Source organism: Pelecanus crispus, chromosome 8, assembly GCF_030463565.1.
Source record: "Pelecanus crispus isolate bPelCri1 chromosome 8, bPelCri1.pri, whole genome shotgun sequence".
Classification (NCBI taxonomy): domain Eukaryota; kingdom Metazoa; phylum Chordata; class Aves; order Pelecaniformes; family Pelecanidae; genus Pelecanus; species Pelecanus crispus.
The window spans coordinates 6,628,116-6,655,862 of NC_134650.1; the positions used below are offsets into that span (position 1 = coordinate 6,628,116).

General features: G+C 41.9%; 1 protein-coding gene across 2 annotated transcripts; it reads left to right on the forward strand.

Moving 5' to 3' along the window:
* Positions 1-2,621: 2,621 nt before the first annotated feature.
* Positions 2,622-27,496, forward strand: MAML1 (mastermind like transcriptional coactivator 1). 2 transcript variants are annotated; one of them, XM_075715319.1, is made up of 6 exons: positions 2,622-2,897; positions 2,946-2,990; positions 13,037-14,449; positions 16,789-17,058; positions 20,889-20,985; positions 23,129-27,496. In XM_075715319.1, the coding sequence occupies exons 1-6, from the start codon at positions 2,622-2,624 to the stop codon at positions 24,118-24,120; spliced, it is 3,093 nt and encodes a 1,030-aa protein (XP_075571434.1). In that variant the 3' UTR covers positions 24,121-27,496. The 2 variants fall into 2 exon arrangements, with proteins under 2 accessions (XP_075571434.1, XP_075571433.1); XM_075715318.1 differs by having other exon boundaries at positions 2,643-2,990; positions 13,040-14,449; positions 20,871-20,985.
* Positions 27,497-27,747: the final 251 nt, after the last annotated feature.

Consider the following 27,747-nt stretch of genomic DNA (forward strand, 5'->3'; position numbering starts at 1 on the left):
TCACAAATGCATAGCAGGATTTCTTGATCTTTCTGCAGTGTGCAAATAAACTGTTGTAAGCAAGATACTGGAAGTAATTTCAGACTTCTGTTGGGAGCTGTTGCATGTTTAGAATGCCTTTGCCTGTTGAACACCTGGTAAATACTGCTCCTTATTGCAAAAATAGCTTATACTCTGACATGGAAGATGTCATAGCTTAAGCATTGCTACTAGCTTGTTCTCAGGACTGTATTTTTATCAAGGAGCAGCTGCTATTTATGACTCTCAGTCCTTTGAGATGAAGTATCTGTAAATGGTTTCAATTCAGCTGACATTTTGAGCACAACATAAAAATCTGTTAATGTTTTTTTATCTTAATATGCAAATTGCCTTAAATTCCTGAACAATTCATGTGCATACATGTTCTTTCAAAGCATCAAAAGTGAACTTAAGATCTGCTATCAGCTTTTAAATAGTATTATATTAAAGCTAACTGTAAATCTACATTTGCTTCTGCTAAATCTCCTGAAAAGGTCTCCCGTCTGCATGTTATGGCTTTTTTGATACCATAGTGTATGCTGCTTAAATAATCACTACAATAAATGAAGACTTTCCAAAATGGATAGACAGCTCCAAAGTTACTTTTTATCTTGCTTTCTGACTTGGGTGGCTCAGTTTAACCTCAGAATCACTTGTATTTTTAAAGCCTTTGAGGAAAAATTAGCCATCTGCTTATCCTGAGTGCTTTTAAAGCATAGCTGTGTTTTCAAAGTACTGAAGCTCTACCTGGTTGTAACCTGTGAACTAGGTTTGGGACTGCTACAAACACTTGAAGGTGTATTTGGGCCTTTTATGTCTGTGCATCTGAGAGTGGCAGCTTCTGAAAAGGATGCTCTACTGAGCTGAACGTGCTGTGTCTGAAGATGGAGGGGGGGCTTAGACTGAGATGGTGAAGCAGAACAACACCCCAGGGGAGTTAGGTGCAGGCAGGGTCTGAAACACGAGGCAGTAGAAATGCTGCAACCAGTTTATCTCCTGGAGTATTGCTCAGTAAAGGGAGTTGATAAAGATGCAGCTAACCAACTAACCTGTCGCAGTGGGGTCGCTGGGTGTGATCTAGCCTTTCTGGGTCTGGCTAATAGTGAATTAGCACAGCGTGAGGATGTGGCCTATAAAATGCATTGTGAATGTGTGTTTTTAAGGTCGGCTCCGGGGCTGAGGAGGGATTCTTGCAAGTGCTAATTGCTGGTAGATGCACATCTCTGGCTGTCTCTTGCTCTTCCCTTACTCCTTCCTCAAAAGCAGTGCTCCACTTAGGCTGTGGTTATGTATGCGGAGCTTGTGATCGCTCTCTCCATCCCTAACTGTTCCCCAGTTAATACCACTATTGCCTCGTGGTTTCAAAAAGGGTATTTTAGGTGGGTTTGTTTTGGGGTTTTGTTTTTTTTTTTTTTAGTTTTGCTGAACGAGGGCTGTGACTTCATTTGCAGAAAAGACCTGTCCGTTTCAAACAGGTACCTGTAGATGCAACTTGAAAAAGAAATATGTAAAAACCTAATCAATAAAGAAACTTAAATCTCTTTGGCTTGCTTTGTTTAATTAGCAAAACTGCCTAAGCCTTCACCGCCCCGGTTGACTTGAAGTGAAGGGAGCAGGTCTGGGCTAGCAGTGCCTTCAGCGAGGGGGGAAGGAGAGGTGACACCGTCCTGTCCCCCTGAGGCGCTCAGCCATTCTCTTTCCTACAGGGCTGTTTTTTCCAGGTTTGACCCAAAAGAAGAGGCTGTGCCTGGGAGTGCGTTTAGGTGAGGGCCGAGTGTCCCCGGGCCCCCTCGCTGCGGGCCGGGCCGGGCCGGGCTCCGCTCAGCGCCCTGGCTCCTGCGGGCGGGGCCGGGGGCTCCCGCTGCCGCCGCTGCCCACCCCTCCCTGTCAATCACCCCTGGCTCCGCCTCCCGGCGCGCCTGAATGGCTGCGGCGCCGCCGCCCCGCCCCCTCTGCCCGTGCCTTTTAAACGCGCCGGAGGCGGCCTCCAGAGAGCCGCCCTGCCCGCCCACGCCTCCGCCGCTTACTGCGCGCTTCCGCGCCTTCCTATTGGCTCGGAGGGACGTCCCTCACGGCTCGTGACGCGCTACGCGCCGTGACGTAGCCCACCACCCAGGAAGCTCCGCCTATTTATTCTCAACTCGGCTCTTGCGGGGAAAAACAATTTCAAGATGGCGGCGGCGCGGATAACAATGGGGAGTCGGGGGTTCGGGCCGGCCCGTGCCTGAGAGCGGCGGCCGCCGGGCCGCGCCGCGCCGGGGGGGAGCAGAGCGGGCTCCGGCCGGGCGTCGGGGGGGGTGGGCAGCGGCCGCCGGACAGGGCTGAGGGAGAGGGGGGGCAGCGAAGCGGCACCGGCCTCGGGGGAGAAGGAGGAAGTGGGGCGGGGGGAGCGGAGCGGGCGCCGGGCCGGGCCGGGGGGGAGGAACCGGGGCGGGGGCGAGCCCGGCGGGGAGCCCAGGTAAGGCCCGCGGGAGGGGGAGGAGCGGCGGAGGCCAGGGAAGGCCCAAGGGGTGGGGGGGGGGGTGGGGGAAGCCCCCGCCATGGTGGGGGCCGGCGTGAGGAACCGGTGAACGGCGGCGGCCGCCCCCCTCGCTCTCCGGTCCATGGTGCTGCCCCCCTGCCCCATGGCGGAGTTCGTGGTGCCGCGGCACAGCGCGGTGATGGAGCGGCTCCGCCGGCGCATCGAGCTCTGCCGGCGGCACCACAGCGCCTGCGAGTCCCGCTACCAGGCCGTGTCCCCGGAGCGCCTGGAGCTGGAGCGCCAGCAAACCTTCGCCCTGCACCAGCGCTGCCTGCAGGCCAAGGCCAAGCGGGCCGGCAAGCACCGGCAGCCGCCCCCGGCGCCGCCGCCGCCCGCGCCCCCTCCGCCGGCCGCCGCCGTCGCGGGAAGCGCCGACAGGACCGGAGCCAACGGCCTGGACGCCGAGGCGGCGAGCGGCGAGCAGCACGGCCGCAGCAGCACGTTGATCGCGGTAAGGGGCCGGCCCGGTCGCGGTCGGGGGGCCGGGGTGGTCGGGGCCGTGGGCGGGAGCCGGCGGCCGGCGCGGTTGTGCCCGGCTGGCACCGCGACCTCTCCTCTGGAGCCGGCCCCGGATGGAGGAAGGAAAAGGAGCTCTCCCGGTGGGGGTGATGGCCTGCGGTGGGACGGCCGAGGCTGGTCTTGCTTTGCGGAGGACTCGCGTCTGCTCTGGTACAGCTTTGCAGCTGGTAAGGGCCGTTCTGTTTTCGCTCTTGTCACCTTTGCGCGCTGGAAGAGCGCGTAAAAACTGCTGCCTGTTGAGTGGGAGTAGGGGGTGGCCGCCTGCGATGGTTGCAGTCGCTCAGAGTCGCGCTCCGTGAATCATGTTTCTGGCTAATTCACCTAAAATGTCCCCGCAGAAACTCTCAGGGGAGCATTAAGACTGCGGTGGCTTTGGATTTCTTGGGTTGTTTGCTTGCTTATGTCTTTAATTTAGGCTGTCAGGGCTTAGTGGAGTCGCTTGATAAGGATACGCTTATTACTGCGGGGGCATTTTTAAGACAAATAACGTGTCTATTAATTCTGGTACATATTGGAAAGAATTTCAGTGGAAAGGCAGCTGCTTATTTGCCACTCGTTGTAGTGGGTGTGAACACTATGGGAATCCCACTCCACCCATTAAAAACTGGCTTAGCTCAAAATCTTAATGTTTCTCTGGCTTCTCTAGCATTTCTGGTTGTCAGGATATATTCATACAGCCTTCTTTGTATATCAAGATAGCTGTTGCTTAACTTAACTCTGAGCCCTTAAAATATACTGCTGTGTACTAATGTGCCAGTAATGTAGGTTAGTAGGATAACCTCTTAAGTGTTGCCTGTCTTAATACCTGTCTTTCTTAAAACCAGGTATTTCTAAATGGTGGCCTGCATGAAAATGATACGGTGCTGTTCTGAGTGTCTTTTAAAGGGGATACTGGATTAATCAGAGACATTTCCAGGTTAATGTATAGATGAAGTTGTATTTTTAAGATGGTATGTGGTTTTGATCAAGTTAGAAGCGAAGGAGGATGTGATCCTCTTCTGTCTTGCACCTCATTTAGTTACAGTTTTTAAAATGGCATCATGATAGAGCTTACTGTATACTTCGGTATGACTGGACATGATGTGAAATAGTAAAACACGGGGCTCATCAGTGTCAGCTTTAATGTAACTAGCACTAGGAAGCGTGTGTGCAGCTTGTAGTATTTACAGGATGAACTGAAAATGTTATTCAGCTGAGTTGTTTCTATTCTTGCTAATATACATATGAGAATCTAGGACACACTGACTGTTCTGAAGACTAAGGTACTTGTGACACAGTTAGAGCACTTCAGATGGTTGTTAAAGAAGAGTCTTTGAGGAAGAGAGGAAGCCTTGTGCGTTCCTGATGGTGATTCTGTAAAACTTTCCAGGTAGTTTAGTAGACTGATCTTGAATGTAAACTTGTGTCAGAACAAAACCGACTCAAACTCATATTTTATTATCGAAAGACTTGGTAGGATTTCTCTTTTATTTCCTGTCTGGGCTCTAAGGCTTTTTGCATATGGGGCTCTATCCATTAAAGACGCGTATTTTTGTTACACACAAGAGCTCTTTAGCATGTCAAATCCTGTCGCTTAAACTGGCCCCACACGTCTTCATATTGATCTTCTAAAAGAAAGACGTCTTTGATTCATTGGTGGTGTTTCTTTTAAATTGCTTTGGATGTGGATTTGATCTAATTAGCATCCATTATAATGAGGACTCTCAACAGCAGTGAGGTTCTGAAATACACTGCACATCTGGGGAAGCCCTTCTTGTACAGGAAGCTGCTGCCAGTGGCCAATTTACACAACAGAAGAGGGTTTTAGTGTATGAATGACTCTTCCTCGTGCTGGCCTGCTGTTTCCTTCCTAGGATACATGACTGTAAGCTTAATTGCAGCTGCTGATTCATCACCTCGTTACTAGGGTATAAAGTTGGTTTGCTTAGTAATTCAAGTTTTGAAAAAAAACAACAACAACCCCCCTCTGCTGCTAATTTCATTCCGTTGGCGTAAAAAGTACCTCTCTAGGTTGGTATTTTACCTCTAGCAATTGTGTAGCTGTTATCAAGACCAAGCATGTGCTTTGTATGGGAAGGACATGGGTTTGGTTTACAATATTCAATAAAGTTTGGATGAAAACCAAAATTACCTTGTTTTAAAATATCCTGGACACATTCCTTTCAAAAGAATGCTGCTAGATCAGTGAAACATGCATCATATTAGCTATTACTGCTATTAGGATCCAGAGTTTTCCTTGAAGCTGCATATGAATCTTCTCTTGGAAACTGGTATTCTGTGTTGAAAGTTAATGAAGCATTTATTTTGATCCTTGAAAGAGAAAGCAACTCATGTAAATGTAAAGGGTTTGTGAGCTAGCATCTACTTGTAGTAGAAGGATGTGAAGCTGCACTGCCATGAGTGTGGACAGCAGACAATTTGTGCACTCCCAGATGCTGTACTTCAGAGCATCTTCTGCAAATTCAGAATAGCCGTGGGGAAAGGGATAGCACCGCCACTTCCTTATGAACCTCATGTATGATTTTTTCACATGGCCAAAATTGGATATTTTCTCTTCCATTAGTCTTTTCACTGTTTTAGATCCTGAACCTGGATGGGATCCTGTTTACAAGCAAGAAGTAAGGGGCAGATTCATCCTTTGTTTTCTTACTAAGCGGCTCTAAAATTTGAGCCACAGAAAGCAAGAGAATGCAGTATTGATACAGAAATACCTTGGATGATTTGTGCACCATGTAGGCCTGTCCTTCATTTGTAGAAAAAGATGAAAATATTAGTTTCCTATTTTTTAAAATTTTGAGGGCATTATTTAATGGGAAATTCAAATGTTGGTATTTACTTCACTTTTCTATTGTTTAAGATGACATTATTAAGACTATGTTCAAAGTAGAAGATGCTTAGTGTTTGGATAATGTTTTGTCCCTTGTGTTAATCCTACATTTTTGAGAAACAGGGAAGTTGGGAAGAGAAAAGACTTGTTCCCTAGCACATTTTTTCTTCTTTGCCAGGTTCTGATTTGAGAAAGTTCATTCTAATACGCTGTTTAAATTCTGTGCAGTAGAAAGGTTGGCTTCCTTGCATTTCTCTGATAGGCTCTAACATAACATGTCGCTGAGCTGAACAAAAAGTGTTTCCGTGACACAGGAATGAGAATGGCAAGAGCTGGATTTTCATCTCCACTCCTTGTTTTATGATGTGGTCTCTTGGAAGGAGACCTGCTCCCCATTTTACTGTTTGATTTCCCCACCTGAGAGCAGTTGTTGTGTAGATGGCTTGCTTTGTCTAGGACTGCCACAAACCCACAAACAGTATTTCTGGAATGGGCAGAGAAGGTCTAGTTGGTGGCCTGTCTTGGGAATGCTTTGTGTTAAAGCTGAAGAGCAGACTAGCATTTACATGGGAGCGATAAAAGTTTTCTCATTAATAATAGGTAAGTTCTAATTTAAGCAAAGGCACCAAGTAAAAAATTTTAAAAGAAACTTAAGTATAAGGAGAGCAATGCAATGTTTCTTAGTTAGAGACCTAAAGTAATAAATTAAATGGAATAGACTGCCTGGATTGTACTGACAAGCATTACTAGCATTCCACTAGCGAAGCTCTAACAGAACACTAACAGTTCAGAAGACCTCATTTTTGTGTAAGCTGTGGTATAGGGGTGTTAAATTGTGAAATTATGTTTTACCACAAAAATAGCAAATTATTTCCACATTATTTATACATAACTATAGCGCAGTGTAGTCTTGCCACCATTGTTTGTTTTTGCTGACAAGTCGGGTAGTTTGTTGCCCAACAACTCAGACAGGTTTTTCTTTGTCTCCTTTTAATTCTGTGTGAGGTATTGTTGTGTGTTCGAAACATTTCCCTTACTAGATTAGTTAGATACGCAGTGATGCTTCCTAAACTGTAAGGATCTGTGAGTGACTGATTTGCTGCTGCTGTTTAAGTTCAAGCGAGGTGGAGGATCCGGCATTGCAGCTGAAGGCACAGCAGTTTTTTTGATTCAGCAGAACAATTCCTGTAGCAGAAGCTGCCCCTTGTGACTAATGCAGGCTTGGGATATTTATAGACGTGCATATCCACAACCCTTCTTCACTCCAGCAGGCAGCCACCCAAATACAAAAGTCTTCTGGAATTAAAGTAAAAGTCAAAATTAAAATTAGTCCAGCAGTTTGGTTCTGACAACACAGTGGAATGCAGGAACGCATTGGGTAATAAAATGCTTTCCTTGCGGGGGGAGTGCAACTTGGGAAGCTGTGGGTAGATGCACAGTAAATGGGGAGTTCTTACGATGTCATGTAGTCAAAATGTTATGTTTTCTATCCAAACTTCATACACTACAATTTCCGATATTTGCATTGTTGTTCCAGCTTAAGAGGTTGTCATCTTTGTTGCTTTTGTCCTTGGGCAGGCAGGAGAGGAGAATCTGTGTCTGTGGAGGACCTACTGTAAGCTCCGGTTTGTGGGAGCTTATCTGTGCTGCAATACTACCGCTTCCATGGCAGAAAAACGGATATATTCTATTTTGGTTTCCCCTTCTAGGTGAGAGTGCTGGTATCTACCTAGGAGGTATTTCATGACAAATCCTTGTAGACAGAATTCTGAGACTGAAATGGTAAACTTACTCCAAATAAAACACAAAAAAATCAAAGCTCTATTGAATCCTTTAAGAATATTTTAATCTCTGTAACAGATGCCTTAAAACACTAAGCAAGAACATTATATTGACCCTAAAAGGTGCAGTATAAGAACCAGATTTTTTTAGAAGTTTTGTTTCTGCCATGTTCACTAGGTATTTTTTCAGAAAAAATGAAACTTGCATACAGTTTCTATTTTATATGTATACTGCCTAAAGTTACAGGACTAAAAGTATAACAAATTACTGGATTTTTACAAAAGTAGTCTAATTGACTGTCCTCAGTTTAAAAATTCTGCATTTTGAAGGATTTCTTGCTTTCAAGAAAACAATGTGAACTAAACTTTCATGCTTGTTAAGCTCTAACACATTGAAATGTCATTGGTTTCAGATTATTATCTAAAACTAGTTTCAGGTATTGAGTGTTTCACACTGATGTTTTGATGTCTGGAATAATCTCTTTCTCTTTAAAAAAACAAAACAACTTTGTGCTGCTGTTTTGATCAGTGATTCATGCCCCTTTCCCACCAAAGCAGTAAGAGAGCACTGCACTGGACTCTGAAGTTTTGAACTCTGCCAGTGCTAAGTTTGAAAGCTTTTTCCAATTTTTTCTTGTTGGGCTTCCGTGGTAGTTTGTGGACAGCTTCTGTGAAGTTTGCCAACTTGCCCCTGCAGTAAGACCACAATATGGCTGAGCATCATTGTGGTAAAACTGGTGGATTTAAGGCAGAGATTGAATATAGCTTATCAAAATTATTTGTGTGCTGTCCATTTTCTGATGGAAACAGTGTCATTTGCCTGGGCATGCATCCATTTCTGGCATTGTGGTCCTGTGTCCTAGTCAAGTACAGCATGTATATATTGTGAATTATATGATCAGGGGCTGCTTGTGTTGGACACCCCTTCTGTTGTGATGGGTGATACCTGGGTTTTCATGGAATCATAGAATCACAGAATGCTTTGGGTTGGAAGGGACCTTTAGAGCCCACCCAGCCCAACCCCTGCAGTGCCAGGGACAGCTTTAACCAGCCCAGGGTGCTCAGAGCCCCGTCCAACCTGACCTGGGATGTTTCCAGGGATGGGGCCTCCAGCACCTCTCTGGGCAACCTGTGCCAGTGCTTCACCACCCTCATTGTAAAGGATTTCTTCCTTCTATCCAGTCTAAATCTATCCTCCTTTAGTTTAAATCCATTATTCCTTGTCCTGTCACAACAGGCCTTGCTAAAAAGCTTGTCCCCATCCTTCCTGTAGGCCCCCTTTAAGCACTGAAGGCCGCCATAGGGTCTCCCCGCAGCCTCCTCCTCTCCAGGCTGAACACCCCCAGCTCCCTCAGCCTGGCCTCGGAGCAGAGGGGCTCCAGCCCTTGGATCAAAGTTTGTGTTCCTCACCTGAGGAATCCAGAGTTACGGCCTGACTTGCATGTGTGCTCCTGCCAAGTAAGTGTGTTTATTGCCACGTTGAGGACGGTCTCTTTTGCTCATGTGAATAAAATGCAGCTCTGATGATGTGATGTGGAGGAGCTGCAGCCGCTGGCCCTTCAGTGGCTCTCTGAGAAACTGTGTGTCCTGTCTTGGGCAAAAGGACTGAGGCCTGCTTACATCCCTGTCTTTGCACTGTTCTGTATTGATTTAAATACTTTGGATAAATGCTTTTGGGGCAATACTTTTAGGCAAAGAGATCTTGGAGGTTCATGTTTTGTTGAGAAGTTGAGAAGGCTGAGGAAATGGGAATGCATTTCTGTATCCGATCTTGTGGCAATGGAAAGGATTGTCTCCTGTGTTGTAAATAAAATTGATTCTGCTAAGGAAACCATGGACAGCATACCAGAGGGCCACTGTGCCTTACAGAATGATAGTGGACAATCAAATTAAAGCTAAAGGGATTTTCTTAGCGAGTAGCAAGCTATGCTTTACTTTGTCAGTGCTGTTTTGGTTGGGGTTTTTTTTTTTAAGTTTTGGCAGAAGGGAACAGGTTTTTCTTGCTTTGAGAACTCTGTTGGAGCAGCTTGATATGTAGATAGCTTGCAGTCTGTCTTGTATCTCACATGCTCCTTGTTATTTTTTTCCCCCAAAAACCAGTTTATTTGGGTAGACACAGACAAATTGGGGAAGAACTTAATTTTAATATTTATTTTTCTGTTAGGAAATCAAGAGCTGAGATAGTACATAAGAAAGGAATTTCACAAGAGAAAGTTGCATTATTTGCAGAGTAGTTATAGGAATGTATTTGGTGTGAGAATTTCAGGTTCTGTTAGTCAAAATCAAACATGAGTAAATAGAAGGTATCGGGATATACTTCTAATGGCAGAAGAGAAGGAACCTGTAACTCCCGCAAACTGGCTCCCACAAATTTTTATAGCACTGTCTTTTCTTGTGAGAGGAAAGGAGGTAGGAAATGGAACACTTCCTAGGTTAGTCTTAAGCTGGTTAGCTGGCTGTATTGTAGATAGCTAATTACAGTAGCATAAATCTCAGTGTAGGCTTAGTGCCATGATATCCAAGTACGGTTTTGACTCTTTAATGTGAAAAGTGAACTAGAATGCAAGTGCAGTTGGTGAATAGCTTCTAAAACTCAGAAGTTAAGTGTCCTGGTTACGACTGGGCTCAATCTTTTCTGATACGGATAGAAGATAAGCAGATTTTCTTCTTTCCTATGTGTCTGTTGGCTGTCGTGTACAGGTAGGGTATCTTTCAAATAATCTTAGATTTAGCTGAGGTGAAGCAAGGTTGGAAGCAGTCACCCCCAAATTTTACTACTTTAGTGAATTTAATAAATTTATTTTTTCTTTAATCTCCTTTTTTGACAAAGGAATATAGTTTTAGGTGAAAGGAGGACTTTGTCTAGAGCAAGTCAAGATGTCACCAAGAATCAGATACCTGAATGTTATGACTGTTAAAACCCATATAGATGTGAAAGCTCCTACATGCTTTTATTGATGGAGAGAGCCTACGATGGATATTAGGGATCAGTATCTTTTTCTAGACTACAGTAAGTGTGGCTTATAAGCATGGATGATTTGATCTTAGACTAGTTAGCTGCATATATGGAAAACATTGTAGTACAGTAGCAAAGACCTTAGGACAGATTAACTTCTGGAATATTTGTCCAGGAACCCAAGTGGGTTTTGCAGCCTGTGAAGAGCTGTGTGCAATTATATCTATGCTACCAAAATCCTAGTTGCCTTGAGTTGTCTATATGAATTATAATTACAGCAGTGATGCCAATGGGCATATGTTCTATTTTAATATAGAAGTTTGCTTCAACTATGGGAAGAATATGTTCAGTGTACAAAGCTAAGTTATTACTTGTATGTCAGTTTTCGGGGAGTGTATTTTTCCCCTAATGATTTAGAATTAAGGAGGATCCATTCCCAAACTTTGAGTGATTGACTCATCATATGACCTTGGGCAAGTTACTCATCCACCTTGAGCTTCAATCTTCCCTGTTGGAGTATTAAGTAAACAATAGGGAACTTGCTGAAAACCAAATGTTGTGATTGAGTTGAGGCTTCCTTGCTTTCTGTTGTTTTGCCTTTTGCAAACAAGTAAATTTCCATTATTCTTTTAAGTTGGTATTTGAAAAATTTGCTCTAGATCTGCTACTCCAAGTTGTAGGCCTAGTGTTCAAATTAAGAGAATTGAAGTTCCAGCCTCCTCTCTAAATGTACACCTCACCTTGTCCTGCCAGGTCTTCTACTGATCTCACTACTCTGCTGCTATTTCCATGAACTGTCTAGAAGATCATAGTCTCCCGGGAAGCTGCAGTCTGTCCCTCAGAAAAAAATATAATTTTGCTGCTACCTATGCAAGCATTAAACGAATAGTGTTTTTTCCAAAGATCAGCTAACTGTAGACTGTTTAAAAAAAATTACAACAATTAACTGTGAACCGGTCCTTCTGTCCTTAAATCAAAGAATGCTGTTGCCCAGGCAAGTGCTGTAAAATTCTTCTGATAATTTATGCTGGCTGTACAGACAACCTTGTGCTTGAGTGGTAAGATCTTGAGGTTTCCCCTGTTTGTTCTTGGATGAGACAGTTTTCCCCAAGGGTTAGTGGACGGCATTGTGGAGACTGCAGGTAATATTAAAATAAGCATACTTGTCTTGAGGTTTGTTTAATGAGCTGCTTTTGTGCCGTCTGAGAGAACTGTTGTTCAGTGAACCACGCTTCAGATGGGTGGCTTTTTGCAGGGATTCTCCTCGTGTGTCCTGCTGAGGTGTACAAGGGCATCTCGTCCAGGTCAGGGGAGCTGATGGGAGCTTTCCCTCTTTAAGCACACCGCTCTGTTCGAGCAGCGTCTCTGCTCTACGGGTTTGTCTGTGTTGGTGTAGCATTCCAGCACAAGCAAAGCACAACTTTTTTTACAGAATGCACCTGAAGGAAGGAAGAGTTTATAGTCATCTTTGATGTGTGCGTGAATTCTGTTTTCAGATGTTTTTGAGGTCAATGGAAGGAACTTTAGATTTGAAGGAAGGAGAGAGAAGTTGAACAAAGGCTCTCAAACTGGTTGTAAAACTGTTGCTGTACCCTCTGGTTGCTTCTAGGTGGCACTACACGAAAAAGAATGTGTGTATTCACTAGCTATGAGAAGCCAACTGTTGAGCTGGTTGGGGCTCTGCTGGTCATAGCGCAGAGAGGAGCCGCTGGCAAATACTCTGGGAGAAAGGAGGAAAGGAATAAACTTAATCTTCTGTGATAGAGTTGACTGAACTCTGAATTGCATTTTTCATAAGCGTGAAACAGTGGTCGCTTAGTGACAAACTGGTTTTGCTGTAGTGCCAAAAATGTGATTGTGTACAAAATTTATATACATAATTCTTCTCCAAAAATTATAATTGCAAGAGAAATGGTTCTCTTTTTCTCTAAATATTTAAATGTGAGGCTGCTTTATAAAGCAGTCTTACAGGACAATTATACTGTGTGTACATGGGCCAAATAAAATACAGGTTTTCATTCTCATCTAAAATCTGAATCTTAACATTCTTCAATATTTTTTTTTTTTTTCCATTTTGAATAGGGAAGGTCATAATATACTCCAGTTCACAGCCATTTCTCAAGTTTTTGTTGTTGTCAAAGTATATAGCAGCTTTTAGTTTTGTTTGAAGGAGGGGGCTCTGTTTGATATAGATTGATACATCTTTGAAAGTTTACCCTAAGAGATTATAGTAAGGAAGCCATCTCATGTGATGACTTCTAAAACAAATCTCATCAAAGCAAAGATGTGACTTTTTTTTTTAACCTTTTTTTCCTAAAATGTTTTATTCAGAGCTAGACAATGTTCTGGTAAGAAATAAAAATCCTAATCTATGAAACACAAAACTAAATAACTAAAACCTTCCTTTTCTTCAGCAGCTCCATGAGACTGTGAAAAGAAAGCTTGATAGTGCTGCTTCCCCTCAGAATGGAGACCAGCAGAATGGCTATGGTGATGTATTTTCTGTGTCCAAGAAACTGCGTCGTGATGATGGTCTTGGTGGAGTGAGCGGTTCTTCCAATGGAATGCCCCCTGTGTCTCCACTCCATCATCTTGACAAGAAATCTGGCAGTGGAGATACCTTACAACTTAATGGAAAACATCCGATGGGGCTAGATGGCATCAGCAAGAAGTGTCTTCCAGATTCCAGCCTGCAGATGAATGGAGGTGGTGATGCTGATGACTCATTTCCTCTGAGTTTGAACAAAGAGCTGAAGCAGGAGCCTGTAGATGATCTTCCATGTATGATTGCTGGAGCAGGGGGTTCTATATCTCAGAATAACTTGATGCCTGATCTTAATCTTAATGAGCAGGAGTGGAAGGAACTTATTGAGGAGCTTAATAGATCAGTGCCCGATGAAGACATGAAGGATCTCTTTAATGAAGACTTTGAGGAGAAAAAAGATGCGGATTCTTCAAATTCAGCTGCACAGACTCCATTGCCACAAGATATTAACATAAAGACTGAGTTTTCCCCAGCACCCTTTGAACAGGAACAGATGGGATCTCCCCAGGTGAGATCCACTTCATCAGGTCCAGCATTTATTGGTGCTGCTTCCGTACCTGTAAGTGCCGCTTCTCCAGCGGTTGGTAGTTCTCAGGCTATGTTTCAGCCTTCCAGTCAGTCAATGACTGAAAATCCTAATCAGCCCATGATGCAGGCATCAAACCACTCTCAGAACGTCCAGAGGCCTCTCCCCAATGTGTTGTTACCTGGGAAGGGTGCAGGAAGTGCCAAAGAAATGTCTTCTGCTCATCAACTTCAGCAGATTGCTGCCAAGCAGAAGAGAGACCAGATGTTGCAGAACCAGCAGCAAGCTTCACAAGTCCATCAAACAAATCAGATGTCTACGTGGCAACAGTCTGGGCCTTCTCATAGTCCACTGGCTGTCCCATATACCATGGAAAATCCCACCAGCCCATTGGTTTACCAGCCAGACTTCAACAATCAGAAACTCATGATGCCTAATATGGGAAATAAAAGCTCGCCGAGAGCTGGAGGCAATTACCATGTGAACATTTTGGGTCATCAGCAAAACAGCTTGAACCAGAACCCTGTGAATAGTCAAGGCTCTATGCTAGACTATGGGAACACCAAACCTCTTTCACATTACAAGGCAGAATGTGAACAGGGGGTTACAGTACCTGGTCAGAACAAGGCTCCCATGTTGGCATACATACAACAGCGCCAGCAGCCACCGCTGTCTCACGTAAGCGATGACCAAAATGGGATGATCCTGTTGAAACCCAAGTCTGGAAACATTGCCTACCGACTACCACACAGCCAGGTAAATGTTCTGGTTTTTATTACCTTTGTTTAGTAGCAGATTTAACGTTTTGCAAGAGGGTGTTGGATAGATAAGGCTGGAGTACAGATTACTTGGTATCGTTTCAAAACAGTTGCTGTATGATTTTAAAGAAGAAAATGATAATATGCAATAAGCTGAGACAAGAATCAAGAACTGTGTTTTCCATGGAGGACAGTTTTTCATACTCAGTTCTAGGTCATGTGGTAATGTGTGATTTCCAGCTTAATGTACTTTGTGGGCAACAAATTATGTCATGCTTCGTAGAAGCTTCTACTTACAAAGATAAATAGACGCTTTGTAAACTTTTGCCTAAAATAACTCATGTAAAACTGTAGTGTTAAACAGTGTTCTCAAAGAAGCTTTGATTTCTTTACCTTCTTTTTAGTCCCTACTTGTGTCAGAGTTGGCTTACTATAAAAAGACATGCCTTTGGTTGCTGCTTTTTTGAAGAGCGATGGAAGTGGGGGCTGCATGCCTGATTTCTTGGGTGTTCCTTGGGACTTTTCAAATCTAAGAATTTGCTATTGGTTAAGTCTCTGGGGATTAGGGAAGCATGGGATAAGAGAGAAATACATCTTCAAGAATGAGTAATAGTAATATTTGTCTGCTTGAAGCAATATGCTTCAGGTTTTCCTGTAAAGGAAAATTCCAGATGGTGCTTCTTTGACTTATATATAAACTGATACTACAGGTATGCTGCAGGTGAAAATTTATGCAGTGGATGGAGGTGTAGACTCATTGGGATTCTGTAACATGTGCCTGCAATGCATATACTAGAGGGCTTGTTGAAAAAAAGGTCTTTGTTGTAAGGATTAAAGCTCTTTTAGCAGAAGCTGTTGGAGATCCGACTTTAGTAATATGTCCCCAAACAAAAAAACTCGTGAAAAAGATCTGATTAGTCTGTGATAAAGACCGCACTGATATACAAATAAAAATCTGAGATCCATGTGTGCTTCATAAGGCACAAAAAATTAATCTCTTTAAAAGCTAGCAGAAATAACAATCTGATGCCGTTTTGGTGGAAGAAGGAGAAGGCTAGAGATGATTGTGTATGTGACATCTCCCCCTCACTGAAAAACATGAGGGTGACCTATACTGCCATGCTTGCACTGAATTAACAGAAATACTGGTGGACGCTTCTGGAGGATTTCTCAAAAGCTTGCATGTAAAACAACTTAGCACAGCATTACCTATATTTGGCTCATGATTTCTTAGGAAACTGCAGAGAGTGAGAACCAACAGTCGAACCCCTTAGCTGAATTCTAAACTTGAAAGTAGTATTTGCTTGCATAACTGGAAATGAGGCTGAAATGTGCTTAAAAATTGTAAAATTTGTCAAATTTCAAATGGATTTGCCAGTACAAAGAGGACAGTATCAGATCCTGAATGATAATAGTTCCATGTTATTTTTGTTTATCCCAAGTTCCAATCTCAAAAAAAAAAAAAAGGCAGACTTATGAAAAATTAATAATAACAGGCTTATCTGTAGTAGTATTTTTCTCTGTGGAATATGGTGATGGTTGGATTGCTGGAAGAATACATTAAGACTCATTTTGATCAGTGATAGCCTTCTTCCCCTTCACCTGCAAATAGCAAATACTCTGATACTAAAAAAAGCTACTCTAGGAGGGGAGGCATAAACACTTGCTGAATTAAATATTGACAGAAGAGGCAGGATTTAAGTAAATGTTTTGTATAATGAAAATTTAAAACGTAGTGTTTGAAAAGCTACTAGCGAAGTTAACTGAAGCTGGTGTGTTTGAATTGCTGTTTGTAACTGGTGCCGTTCCTCCGGCTGAGCAGAAGCACACAGAGCTGTACTCGCCTGTTTGAGCTGGACTTTGGGAAGTACTGAAGTTAAAGCCTCTATTCCTGAATGTTGTGGAGCTTCTGACGTTGACTCCGAACTGTCACTTCTGGGGCACCTTTATAAATGGGGTTTTGGCTGTCTTTAATTAGCTGAACTGGAAACTGTATCACACTTTGCCTTTTCTGTTAGAAGGTCCACAAGTGAAGAAGCTATTGCGCAATGATGGCAAAATATAAGGAACTGATCTAAATTTATTAAATAGTGTAAATGTACAAATAAGCAATAATTGACAAATTCTGTTTTTCTGAGACGTGTTACGATTCCCTTCCCTGTGTAGACTTTGTTTATAAAGTCTCTCTTCCTTATCCTGTAAAATGATAAAAATAATGCAAATCATGGTCATCACCATGAAAGTGCCTTTCCTCATCTGTGTAACTGTATACAGTTTCTAAATTCTGCAGGGCTAACCTCTTTCTGTAACTGATGTAACTTTTTCTATATTCTGCAGGATCAAAACCCTTCTCCTAACGTTCCTCGCGTTCCCGTTTCTGTCCCGGGCCCTGGTGTGGGTGCCCAGGCTCCCAACGTCTCCATGGCAGGTAACCACAGCAACCCACCTTATCTCAGCAATCAGCAGCAAGCAGCAGTGATGAAGCAACACCAAATGCTGATGGACCAGCAGAAGCAGAGGGAGCAGCAACAAAAGCACTTGCTCATGGAGCAACAGAAGCAGCAATTCCTAATGGAGCAGCGACAGCAACATCTTCTGGCTGAGCAGGTGAGAGGGGCCAGCAGTCTTTTTTTCGTTGCGCTGATTTGCTTTGGACTGAAACATTTGAGATCTTGCCGAATAGTTATCACATTACAAAATAAGGAATGTAAACTGCAAAGCATTTTGGTATCACAAGTATAATCGCTGGTTTATGTTTCTGTAAAAGTTACCCAAACACACAGCACTTGATTGCTGAGGCTTATTTTTTCTGTTGTTATAAAGCAATGTGGTGAATAAAAAGAATAAAACAGGTAGAATTGAGTAGTGTGAAAATGCAAGACAATACCTACATGGAGAGAAGGTATCATACCAGCAATAGTGTAATTCTTTGTGAAAGAAGAAAGGCAAATGAAATCAGAGCAAAAGTAAAAGATGAGGTTGGGATACTGCTGATGTGTTCTGTAGAGCTTTAAAAATGGAAGCAATGAGCAAGGGACTCTGTAAGCTCATTGTGCCTTCTGCCTTTCTTCCCTGTGAGATCCACTGCAGTTCATGTTTCAAACTTTAAAACATCTTTCACTTGTTTATCTGCATTCAACTTGCATCTTATCCTGCCAAAAGAATTTAACTCTGTTGTCCATCAGACTGCAGAAAGCTGCTTTAGCCTCTTTCAAGGAAATGGGCTCCTTGTGTGAACCTTTCTAAGCTTTAAAACTTTTTCAAGTCTTTCAGCTGGGGATCAGCCCAAAGGGCCTTATTCCCGTCATTGGTGCTTTTCTGCATTTTTAAAAGTCCATTCAGGCATGTTCCAGGCACTGGCACTGCACATACAGAGGAATTATCAGTATCTGTTATGGAGGAAGGGGAAGATGACTTTTCAAAGGTTTGCGAGACCCAAGGAGAACCTGGTATTCAGATCTTCTGGAAAAAGTGTAATGATCTGTACTGCTGAAAAGTTTTATCATTTAAGATAATGGGGGGGAGGGGAAGGGAAGAGCCACGGAAAGCATTTTCTTTGAGGATAGTGGGAGGAGGGAAAAAAGAACCAGCGGTTTAATGAAATAAGTGAACTGCATTTATCCCTGAGAATTAAAAAAAAATTAAATGCTTTGGAGTCCTCCAACTAATAACAGGTGGGAATGTATAATTTTCTTAATTTTCAGCACTGTATAAAGGTGATAAATCTCAGTGTTCTCAACTTTGAAGTTGGGAGTTGTTATCCTGGTAGATAGGATTTTCACTGTAATAATAGTTTGGAAAATAGAGATGGTGAGAGGAGGTCAGGAAATGGTTGTGTGTGTGGACACCTTAACTTTTATTGCAGCAACTGTCCATCAGAAGCTTTATTTAAGAAAGAATGAAATCATACAGTCTCCTCTGAACTGAAAATGTGAAATCTTGGTTGGGGAGCACGAGGGGAAGAGGGTAGTAGAGTCTGCAGTATTGTGGAGCTACGGCTGTGCCAAGTCCTAGTTAATGGCTTTTTTCATCGCTTAGAGACTTGTGTTAAAATTGAGGACTAGATTGAGGTGACAGAAAAGCCCCTTCAGTTCTTGACCCAGTGTAGATAAAAACATAAGAATGTGCTTGGCAATGTTTTAAAGAAAATTGTATTAACATCGGTAAAGATATTTGGGCACAAATACAATTTGGGCTAAGAGAATATCGTGGTGGAAATATTGTTTATGTTGATAAATATGCTGTCAAAGACTGAAGACAAAGAATACCCAGATCTTCAATAAAATAGTATTTTCTGTTTGATTTTTGTGATCTATAAACTTATATAAATCAATCCAATACTTTTTACTAAATTATTCAGCTTTTGATGCCTTGTATGTTAATATCAAATGGCAAGAATTACTAATCATTACTCTTCCAAAATGTTGACAAACAGGTACTCTTTGAAAGAAGGTGGGGAGAAAGGAAATACGGGATGTTGGCATCCTGCTTGTACTTTTCCACCACCAGTGCATGGTGATTATTAGAGCTCTTGGAGCTGCAGCTCAGTAGGTTTCCTTACCTGCGTAATGGACCTAACGCATCGGACCTCTCTGAACAGTGGGGTGGTACATTAACAGGGTGATAAGTAGCATATCTCAAACAGTCTTGAAATTTTTTTTTCCTACCTGTTTGCTGCTGCTTAGCCAGCACGTGTTGCTGTAGTAAATATCAGTATTATGAAAATATTCCTGTACTAGTTACGGTAATTACAGCTAACTTCTACATCTTGCATCTCTGTATAGTGATATTGAGACTGTGATTCCAAATAAGGAGCGGCGTTGCTTTGGAGCTGAACAGGCCTGGATATTGCATTTGCCACGCTTCTGGGCCTTGCGCTGCCCAGTCAAGCTGGATCTTGTTAGCATTCTAATTAGATATTTATTTATTTGGACACACATGATAGTGGATGTAGTTTTACAAAAAGATTTCTGAATCAGTTGATCTCTTTTTTTGCAGAATTGTAGTTTCAGGTCGCTTCAGTGCCATTCCAGGCCACTCTAAAGTTTCTGTTTCTTTGCATTTGGTATTTTGCATTTCCCGCCCCGAGCCAGGTTCTGCAGCTCTCGGTTTTTCTCAGAACGATGGCATCTCTCCTTGGCTTCTGTGGTCAGCCTCTTTCAGGTTTGACTGGTCCTGCAAGTAGCAGGTCCTTTCTGTCAAGCAGCCTGCCCTCTTCATTCCTCTGCATGTCTCAACAGCTTCTTAGTTGTAGACATTTCAAAAGGATGGTAGTAATGTGTATCTGCGTATTTGTTACATTGCACTAGTCTCTTCTTTACAGGCTTACTGCTTGTGTCTTTACCCAGTACTCTTGAAGCAAATTTCTGTCCCCTTCTGTGCCCTGTGGAACTTTAGATGAGTAGGTAGTTGTGCATTGTATCACTACTTAGTTGTCTCAGAATTTCAGTCTGGTTGAAGACAGCCGTGGAAGAAGACCCAGAAGTGTTGTGCCTGATAAGTTTCATATTGTAAAAGCAGCCTGTTGGCTGTTTACGCTGTCAGGATCTCCGAGTGTACTGTTAGCACATGTACGGACACCCTCAGCATTCCCCTCAAGGCTTTAAATTTCATTTTCCCCAAAAGTTTCCTAATAGAAAATTTGCTTATTTTATTTCTCAGATATTTTTATCATAAAGTAGGTACGGGTTCAATGTGGTTTTAAAGAGGCAAGGTTATTTTGAATCATTAGTGGGGTTTGTTTCAATTGTTCGGTGCATTGTTAAGAAAATGGTTTTGAACAGTGGTAACAGAACTTTTATAGCTTCTGTTATAAACTTAGTTCTGCAGTTTTCCATAATCGTCTAGGAAAACCTGTGGTATATAAGGGTTTGTGTATAGTTTTTTCATTTTTGAAAACAAGGGCTAGAAAATATTTACGTGTTCAGTTTTTATTTTCCTGTGTAACATTGGTATTTATGACTTGTATTTTAATTTCTAAAGAGAGGTCTAAAATAAATTGATCTGGGGCTAAAGAACAAAAGAAGTATGTATGAAATTTTTTTATACACACTCACTTTTGTTCCTCTTGTACCTGTTAATATCTTTAGAATATTGCTAAAAATGTCTGTTGATTTATGTTACTGGTTAAAAGGCTAACATCTCAGAGTTTCAATGTTTTAAAGGCTTCAGATGTGCCTTGCAATAACTCTGTAATGTGTACTGTTGTCTCCGAGTTCCTAGTCTTGTCACCATCAGATTAAACTGACTTGTGTTTGAACCTTGAGAACAAAGGTCTGAAGTGACTTTAAGGCTGCAGAAGCCCCTTTAATTACCAGCTCCGCATAAAAGCATGCGGATAGCTTGTTTTTATCCAAGATGGTCACCCTTGGAAAAAGCTCGACTTGTTTTCTAATTGTCTTGCATTGGACCTTTTCTAGGAGAAACAGCGGCAGCAGCAAGAGCAACAGCTGCAGCGGCATTTGACTCGACCACCTCCCCAATATCAGGATCAACCGCAGAATCTGTACCAGCAACAGGTTGGACAGTTCACAGGTAAGTAAACATGGCAATTGAAATAATGGCAGAAAAAAAATATCGTGAGTAAAATACAAGGTGTCTTCAAATTTCCTGGATTGGATAGCTTTTAATTAATTTATTACAACATCTTTTCACGTCACTGCATTAAAATTTTAGACCCATACTCTGATTCAGTTGCAAATTAACAACTTCCCCTGTCCCAGATATCTGGGGCAACTTAAGCTTCTGATTCTTAATACTGCTTTGGAAATGGGTAAAATTCTTAAGTCCCTTCATTGTTCTAAAGGCCTTTTTATACTACCATTTCACTTTACAGGTTGTAAATTCTCCTTAACTTTCATATATTAGGATTCAGGTTTGGGTTTTTTTTTTTTTTCTGAAGCCTAACATCACTACTGCTTGTATCTATCACAGACCCTCATTAAAAAAAAAAAGTGATGTATTATTTCTCTCATCTACTAGGATGAGTTTAAAATTCTCTAATCTTATCCCTGCTACCTTTAGAAGGGAATGCAATTTGAATTCTCTTCATTACACGTTAGTGTCCTGCATGGTTTTTTTTGTGGGAGAAGCAGCTTGGTATGTCTTTAGTGTATTAATGCTGATAAATAAAAGATATTGTTACTGTTAAGCTGGAATAACTTCATGAATGTGAAAGAACTAGAGAACAGTAAAAACTCGTCTCCTTACCTGAAAAATCCTTACTTAACAGGGCATCAAAAAGCCACTTGTCTTTTTTTCATAAACCTAGAGTACCAAAAAAGTGCTTATTCCCTTCGTTTTGTTTCCTTACTCTCTATGTTCCCACAGAAATAAATACTGAAAGGAAAAGATGCAAATAGAAATGTGGCACCCTCATTCTGATAGTGTTCATGACTGTGCAGTGTCTAGTAGAGCTATGACTGGGTTTTGTTACTTAACTGAAAAAACTTGATACCAATACAAAAGGGTTGTGTGCTAACACAGCGATCAGTAGCATCCTTCAAATATTGCACTGAACAGTTTTTCTCCTGCCACTTTTCTAAGACAGTAGTACACCTGGTAGAAATACAGTATGTTTTGCTATAATGAACATCAGTATTACGAAAACTATTTGTTTTGATTGTAGCTGGTTTTTGCATCTTAAATCCTGGTATGTGTACTACCTCCTCACTGTAGTGTGCCAGTAAGACTCTTCGCCCACCCATCCACCCCCCTTAACATTGGTGGTTTTATGGCTTTGGTAGTGAATTCAATATAATTTGAATTACATTTTAATATATTTTAATAAAATTATATTTTAGTAAGAATTGGACTAATGATAATGAAGAGCCAATATTCCTCAGCTATCTTAAAATATCTGCAGCTTACTTTTTGGTTTGGAAGTAGAGAAAGTCTAGTGTAGGTAGGTTTCCCGTGGTCGACTGTAAGAAGTGTGTGAGGGGGGGATTATATGCATTACACTTCACAGTGCTTTTCTATTCTTTTTTCTGCTTTAAGTAGGGGGCTGTTTCTTCTACAGGAAGAAACTTTTTTATTCAGAATTTACAAGAACAAAGGATTTTTTGGTTTGCTGAGAAGACTTATTTTTGCAAATCATCTTGCTTGGTTATCAGCATTGCATATTAACATAGCAAATATTTCATTGTGGAAATCCAAAAGACACTTGATCAAAAATTTCTGAAAGTTACATAAAATAGAAGAAGTTTCTGGAATTGGGAAAACACAGGACTGGAAACGCTACAGTTGTACAAGAGCTATACAGTGTATGCATGGAATAACTGACAATGTGTGTGTTCAGTAAGTGGTATTTTTTAACAGCCTGGCAAATTGTGCATGCACTTCAAAGTATGTGTGTATAGCTTTGTTCACAAAGAAATATCAGAGTCCTGCCTTTAAAGTCTAATTTTTTTTTAAATTGATGATGCTGAACTCTTAGAAGTGGTATTCAGATTTTTTAGGACATTGGCATATCTGTGTCTGAGATCAAGGTGGAGGTGCTAACTGGAGCAACAATTGCCACTCTTTAATTAAAGTACTGCTGTCTGTGTGTTGGGTGCGTAGGTTGGTTTATACAAATGCAGCTGCACCTCCGTTCTGGATTATAGTGTCTACAAGCCTAGCTTGGCTCTGGTTGAACCGAGGTATTTAATGTACAAAATATTTCTGTGTATTTCAGGGTCATCTTCAGCCATGCCTGGGGTCAGTAATTTAGGACAGTCCAGCTCCAGTAGTCCACGGATGTTTCCTCAGACCCAGAACATGATTCAGATGGGACCTGGACACAGTTCTGTTCCTCCACTCCAGTCGGGCTCCAGTCAGCAGGATCGGGGGGTGACTCAGTATACCAATATGCAAAACATTCAGCGAGGGGGATTGTACAACTTGGCGTCTGGTATGACACAGGTGGTTCCCCAGCATGCAACACAAAGTGCCAATGGACAGCCACCAATGCAGAGACAAGGCAGCTTGGGCCAGGGCGCTGCCGTTCCTGCTGGGTATGGGCAGAGTACCTTAGCAAACTCAAGTATTTCTCAGCAGCACAATAAAGGTGCGCTGAATCCAACCTTATCTAAGCCACAGATGGCAAGAGTACCAGCTGCTATGGGGGCTCAAAATCCATCTTGGCAACACCAAGGTATCCCTAATATTAACAACCAGACACAAGCAAACAGTGGCTTAGGACCATTTACTGCCAGCTCCTCTTTCCACATGCAGCAAACTCATCTAAAGATGGCCAACCAACAGTTTGCCCAAGGAATGCCTCAGGTAAGCCTAAGCACCAGCAGACCGATGACCTCTATGAATGCTGCCGTCTCTGGGCAGATGTTGTCGTCATCTTTAGGCGCGCAGCAGCGGACAAACCCACCCACGCAACAGCAGGTACCCTCACAGCAAGTCTTGCCTGGCATGAACCAGACTGTTCCAGATCTGAATGCTTTCAACCAGAATCCAAATCAGCAAATGCCCAACAGAGGTAATCTGCACTGTAGTCAAGGGTACCCTGTGAGGACAACCAGCCAAGAGCTGCCTTTTGCCTACAGCGGCCAGTCGGGCAGTAATGGACTTCAGAACTTAACTGGTGACACGGATCTGATAGACTCTTTGCTGAAAAACAGGACTTCAGAGGAGTGGATGAATGATTTGGATGAGTTGTTAGGAACTCATTAAAATGGGGCAGGGGGTAGGGGTTCTACTTTTTTAATTATTTCATGAAATATAAAACAACACTTGGACCAAAAAACCTGTGGCATTGAGGAGACTTGCAGGCATTAGAGGTAAATGGTTGGGAAAGGGACTGGAGCTGCTTCTCAATGAGTGTTGATACATGGTAATGGTGCACCAAGCAGGTCTGCAGGAACAGTGCGCTTTATCTTGGTGGCTCTAAGGAGTCGCACACTTGAACAGGTCAAAAAAAATTGTGCGTGTCCTAGCCAGCCTTTCGGAAATCTCACTTGCAGTGTTCTAAAATTAATTTTTTTTTAATTATTTAAAAATAAAACAAAATTCCACAGAAATAGTGCAGAAAGAAAGCAAATAGTTGCACAAATTGTGTTTAGGGCTTAGTCTCCTGCAGCTATTACTTGCAATCATTATTTGTTCATAGCTTGACATGCTATTACAGTACTGTCCATCAAACTTCTGACTTTTTATTTGAGAAGAGGCTGATGCACCTGAGTATGCTTGCAAAATGTTTTGAGTTGTTTCTTTTCCCCATCGCTGAAGCATGTGCCTGTACTCTCAATAAGCAAGTGATATTTCACAGTAAATATTTCTAGATGCTGGTGATAGATGAAAGAAAGTATTAAAACCTGGCCAGTTAGTCTAGGTAGTCGTCTTAATAGATTGTAGTCTTTTAAGCTGCAGTTTGCACTCTGTTGTAGAGAGGCACAGTTCTTGGCTTATACCTTGCTGTGTTTAAAGGGGGAATTTCTTATGGGAGAACTTTTAAACTATAGTAGGTTTAACGTGAATTGTAAAGCCATTTACTTTGCACCTGTTTCTTCATAACTTATTTCCAAAGGTAGTTGTATTTAAATGAAGGCTTTGCTTCATGACAGCTCATCTAGTTTTCTTTGTTGTAAAAAGTAAAACTAACTTTTGAGATCAGTTCATTCCCCAGAGTTAGCAGTGATGCAATGAGCACAAGACTTTGTCACTTCAGGATAAAAATGAGGAAAAAAGAATTTGGCTGAGAGGTGAAAAGTCCTTATCAGCAATAATAGCACAGGCAGCCTGGGAGAACGCTTGTATCAGGGTTGCTCCAATATGGAAGTCTCCCCCTTTAAATACTTCTTTTTAATTACTGGGTTACAAGTTTGATAATCTTCCTATAGACTGGTGGATTTACTTCTTTAATATCCCTTGAAGCAGATGCTGGTTCTTCAGCTCAGCCCAAGGAGACCTCTTATCCATATCTTGGGGTCAGTCCCAGAAAGGACAGAACACACAGTGGGAACAGTCGGTGTTCCAACGTCCTTACTTTCTACCAAAAAAATCCCCTATCCACCAACAAACCACCTTGCCTTAACCTTTATTTTAAAATGAAAATAAAGTTGAAAGCTTTTGTTTTAAATGCACAAATACCTCTTCCCTTTTAAATCCACTTGTTTGGAAAACTTTAAACTTTCTAACCAAACCCAGCATTGTGATTTAAAAGCAATTTCCTTCAACACAGACTGGCTTCTTCAGGAGTTTTCTGCACCGCAGAGATGCGCGAGAGAGGGTTTTTTCCAGAGTGGGTGAAGGGAAGTGAAGGATAACATTGATTTCAAAGAAGGAAAGTATTTTACTGTATCTGCAGCTTCTTTATGAGACAATTTGCACTTTTAAAAACTGCTTTTTAACACTAATACTTTAACCCTTTCCAAATATGCATGGAACATGGTTTGTCCAACACACTTACTTAGTGTGGATGAATTACGCTCTGTTGAACAGACTTGATATTGTGTCATGTTGAACTGTTGGTGAAAGATGTGCATTGATCAGTGGATCCCACCGTTGAATAGTGGATAAAACTTCACTGAAGCAGACTTAATCCCTCGTAGAGCTTGTGAAAAAGATAACATAAAGATTGTCTTTGGATGGGAAGACGAAGGTGTTAGTGACTTTGGTTGTTGACACTTCTGATATTTTCTAGAATAAGTAGTTGAGATGCAAATAACTGATGCTAACTTTTCTTATACTGGCAATCTAAGAAAGAGCTAGTGAGTTTGGTTTACTATTAAGTTAAACCAAAAACTGGTCCAAGGTAAGTGTCATTAGAAGAGTATAGATATAAACTAGCAATGGCAGGGGAAGGAGTGTTTGCTGTATTTTTATTTTTAAGGGTTAACTTTGCACCAGTGTGCCTTCCCTTCCTGTTGGGGGTGCTTGGGACCTCATAATTTCAAGTGACATCCTTCAGTGTCACTATTTTTTTTTTTTTTTACCCCTTACAAACACTTGAGAGAAACAACAGGGTAGCAGGATTCAGCTTTTCTTTCTTCCCTGTTGAGGTTGTGGTGAAATCTGCTACGTTTTCCAGTAGATTTTGCACACAGGCTTTGTTCTGAATAAGTCAAAATACAATCCATCCAGTTGCGATTTCCTAACTGGAGGAGAAGAACATCTGCTGTTTGCATTGTTACTACCAAAAAGGCAATCCAGCTAAATCTCCAGGAAAATGCAGATGTACTCTTTCCTCCGCTGTTTCTGGAAGCTAAGGTGGATATTGCCCTGCTTGACCAGAGGGTTTGTTCAGGAAGGTATCTACATTTGATGACAGGGCCTTTTCATGGTACTGTTGAAGTAAAATGAGGTGTGATTCTAGGCAGACTGGCTTTTAATGCCCATTGGTCTTCATATGTGAACAGGATCCAAACAGCATTTAACCTGGTAGAAAAAACAGCCCTCGCTTCTGGCTTTGGTCCCTGTCCACATAATGCGACCAGACTCTTGGAAATACGGTATCACTGTAACCAAGTTGAAACAGTTCAATGGCAACGAAAATACGGTTTAGATGTACATAGGTGCATGGGTAGGGCTGGGCTTTGCCTTTATGCCCTTTAACATGTAGCTGTCTATATATGCACTTGGGCTTTCCATTTGCTGCAGCTTCAGAGCAATAAAATGTATCTCCCCTGAACTGTACCTAGCCAGCCGCCCATGGCTTTATTTATAAACTGCGGTTTTGGTTGGGTAGGAAAGGTGAGAGTGTCACTGTGCAACATCCACTGCCTTCCAAAAACCACGATTCAATTGAAAAGGGTGCTCAAAATTTTGTTATACACATTTCCTTTGTGTAAATAAATGTTTACAATTTTATATTAAAGATTTGAATAAGAGTTAGATCTTCTGACTGTATATTTTTTACTTTTTATAGATTTTTAAAACTATAATTCTTTATATATGTGTTTGGGGGGTATTATGGTAAGTTTTATGCTTGTAAATGGAGAACAGTTGAATTTGATGCTAACCTTTATGAATTTTTGTCATTGAAATGTATAAAGAGTCCATTAATCCCCTTATTCTTTTACTACAATTACTGGTGCACACCAAAAAGAAATCCTTCACTTCTGTTTTATCATTATAAAATAAATATTTTGCTAGTGTATTAAACATACATGGTGTGACTTGATACATTTGTGTGAGCTGAGCAGAGTTCAGCATTGTTGTTCCTAGTGAGATGGTTCCCTTCATCCCAACACACAGCTTTGGTCAGGCTCTTACTAAGGCTCAGATTCTTCTGCTGTGTCTTAGGGTTTCCGAAAGTCCATTTCAACAGGCCAGAACTGGATAAAGAGGCCTTAGAAAACT

Bases quoted from the DNA above. Each gene is read 5' to 3' on its own strand.
- MAML1 (XM_075715318.1), top strand. From the start codon at position 2,643: ATGGCGGAGTTCGTGGTGCCGCGGCACAGCGCGGTGATGGAGCGGCTC. The intron at 17,059-20,870 runs GTGAGAGGGGCC...GACCTTTTCTAG, and splicing joins AACATCTTCTGGCTGAGCAG to GAGAAACAGCGGCAGCAGCA. The intron at 20,986-23,128 runs GTAAGTAAACAT...TGTGTATTTCAG, and splicing joins ACAGGTTGGACAGTTCACAG to GGTCATCTTCAGCCATGCCT.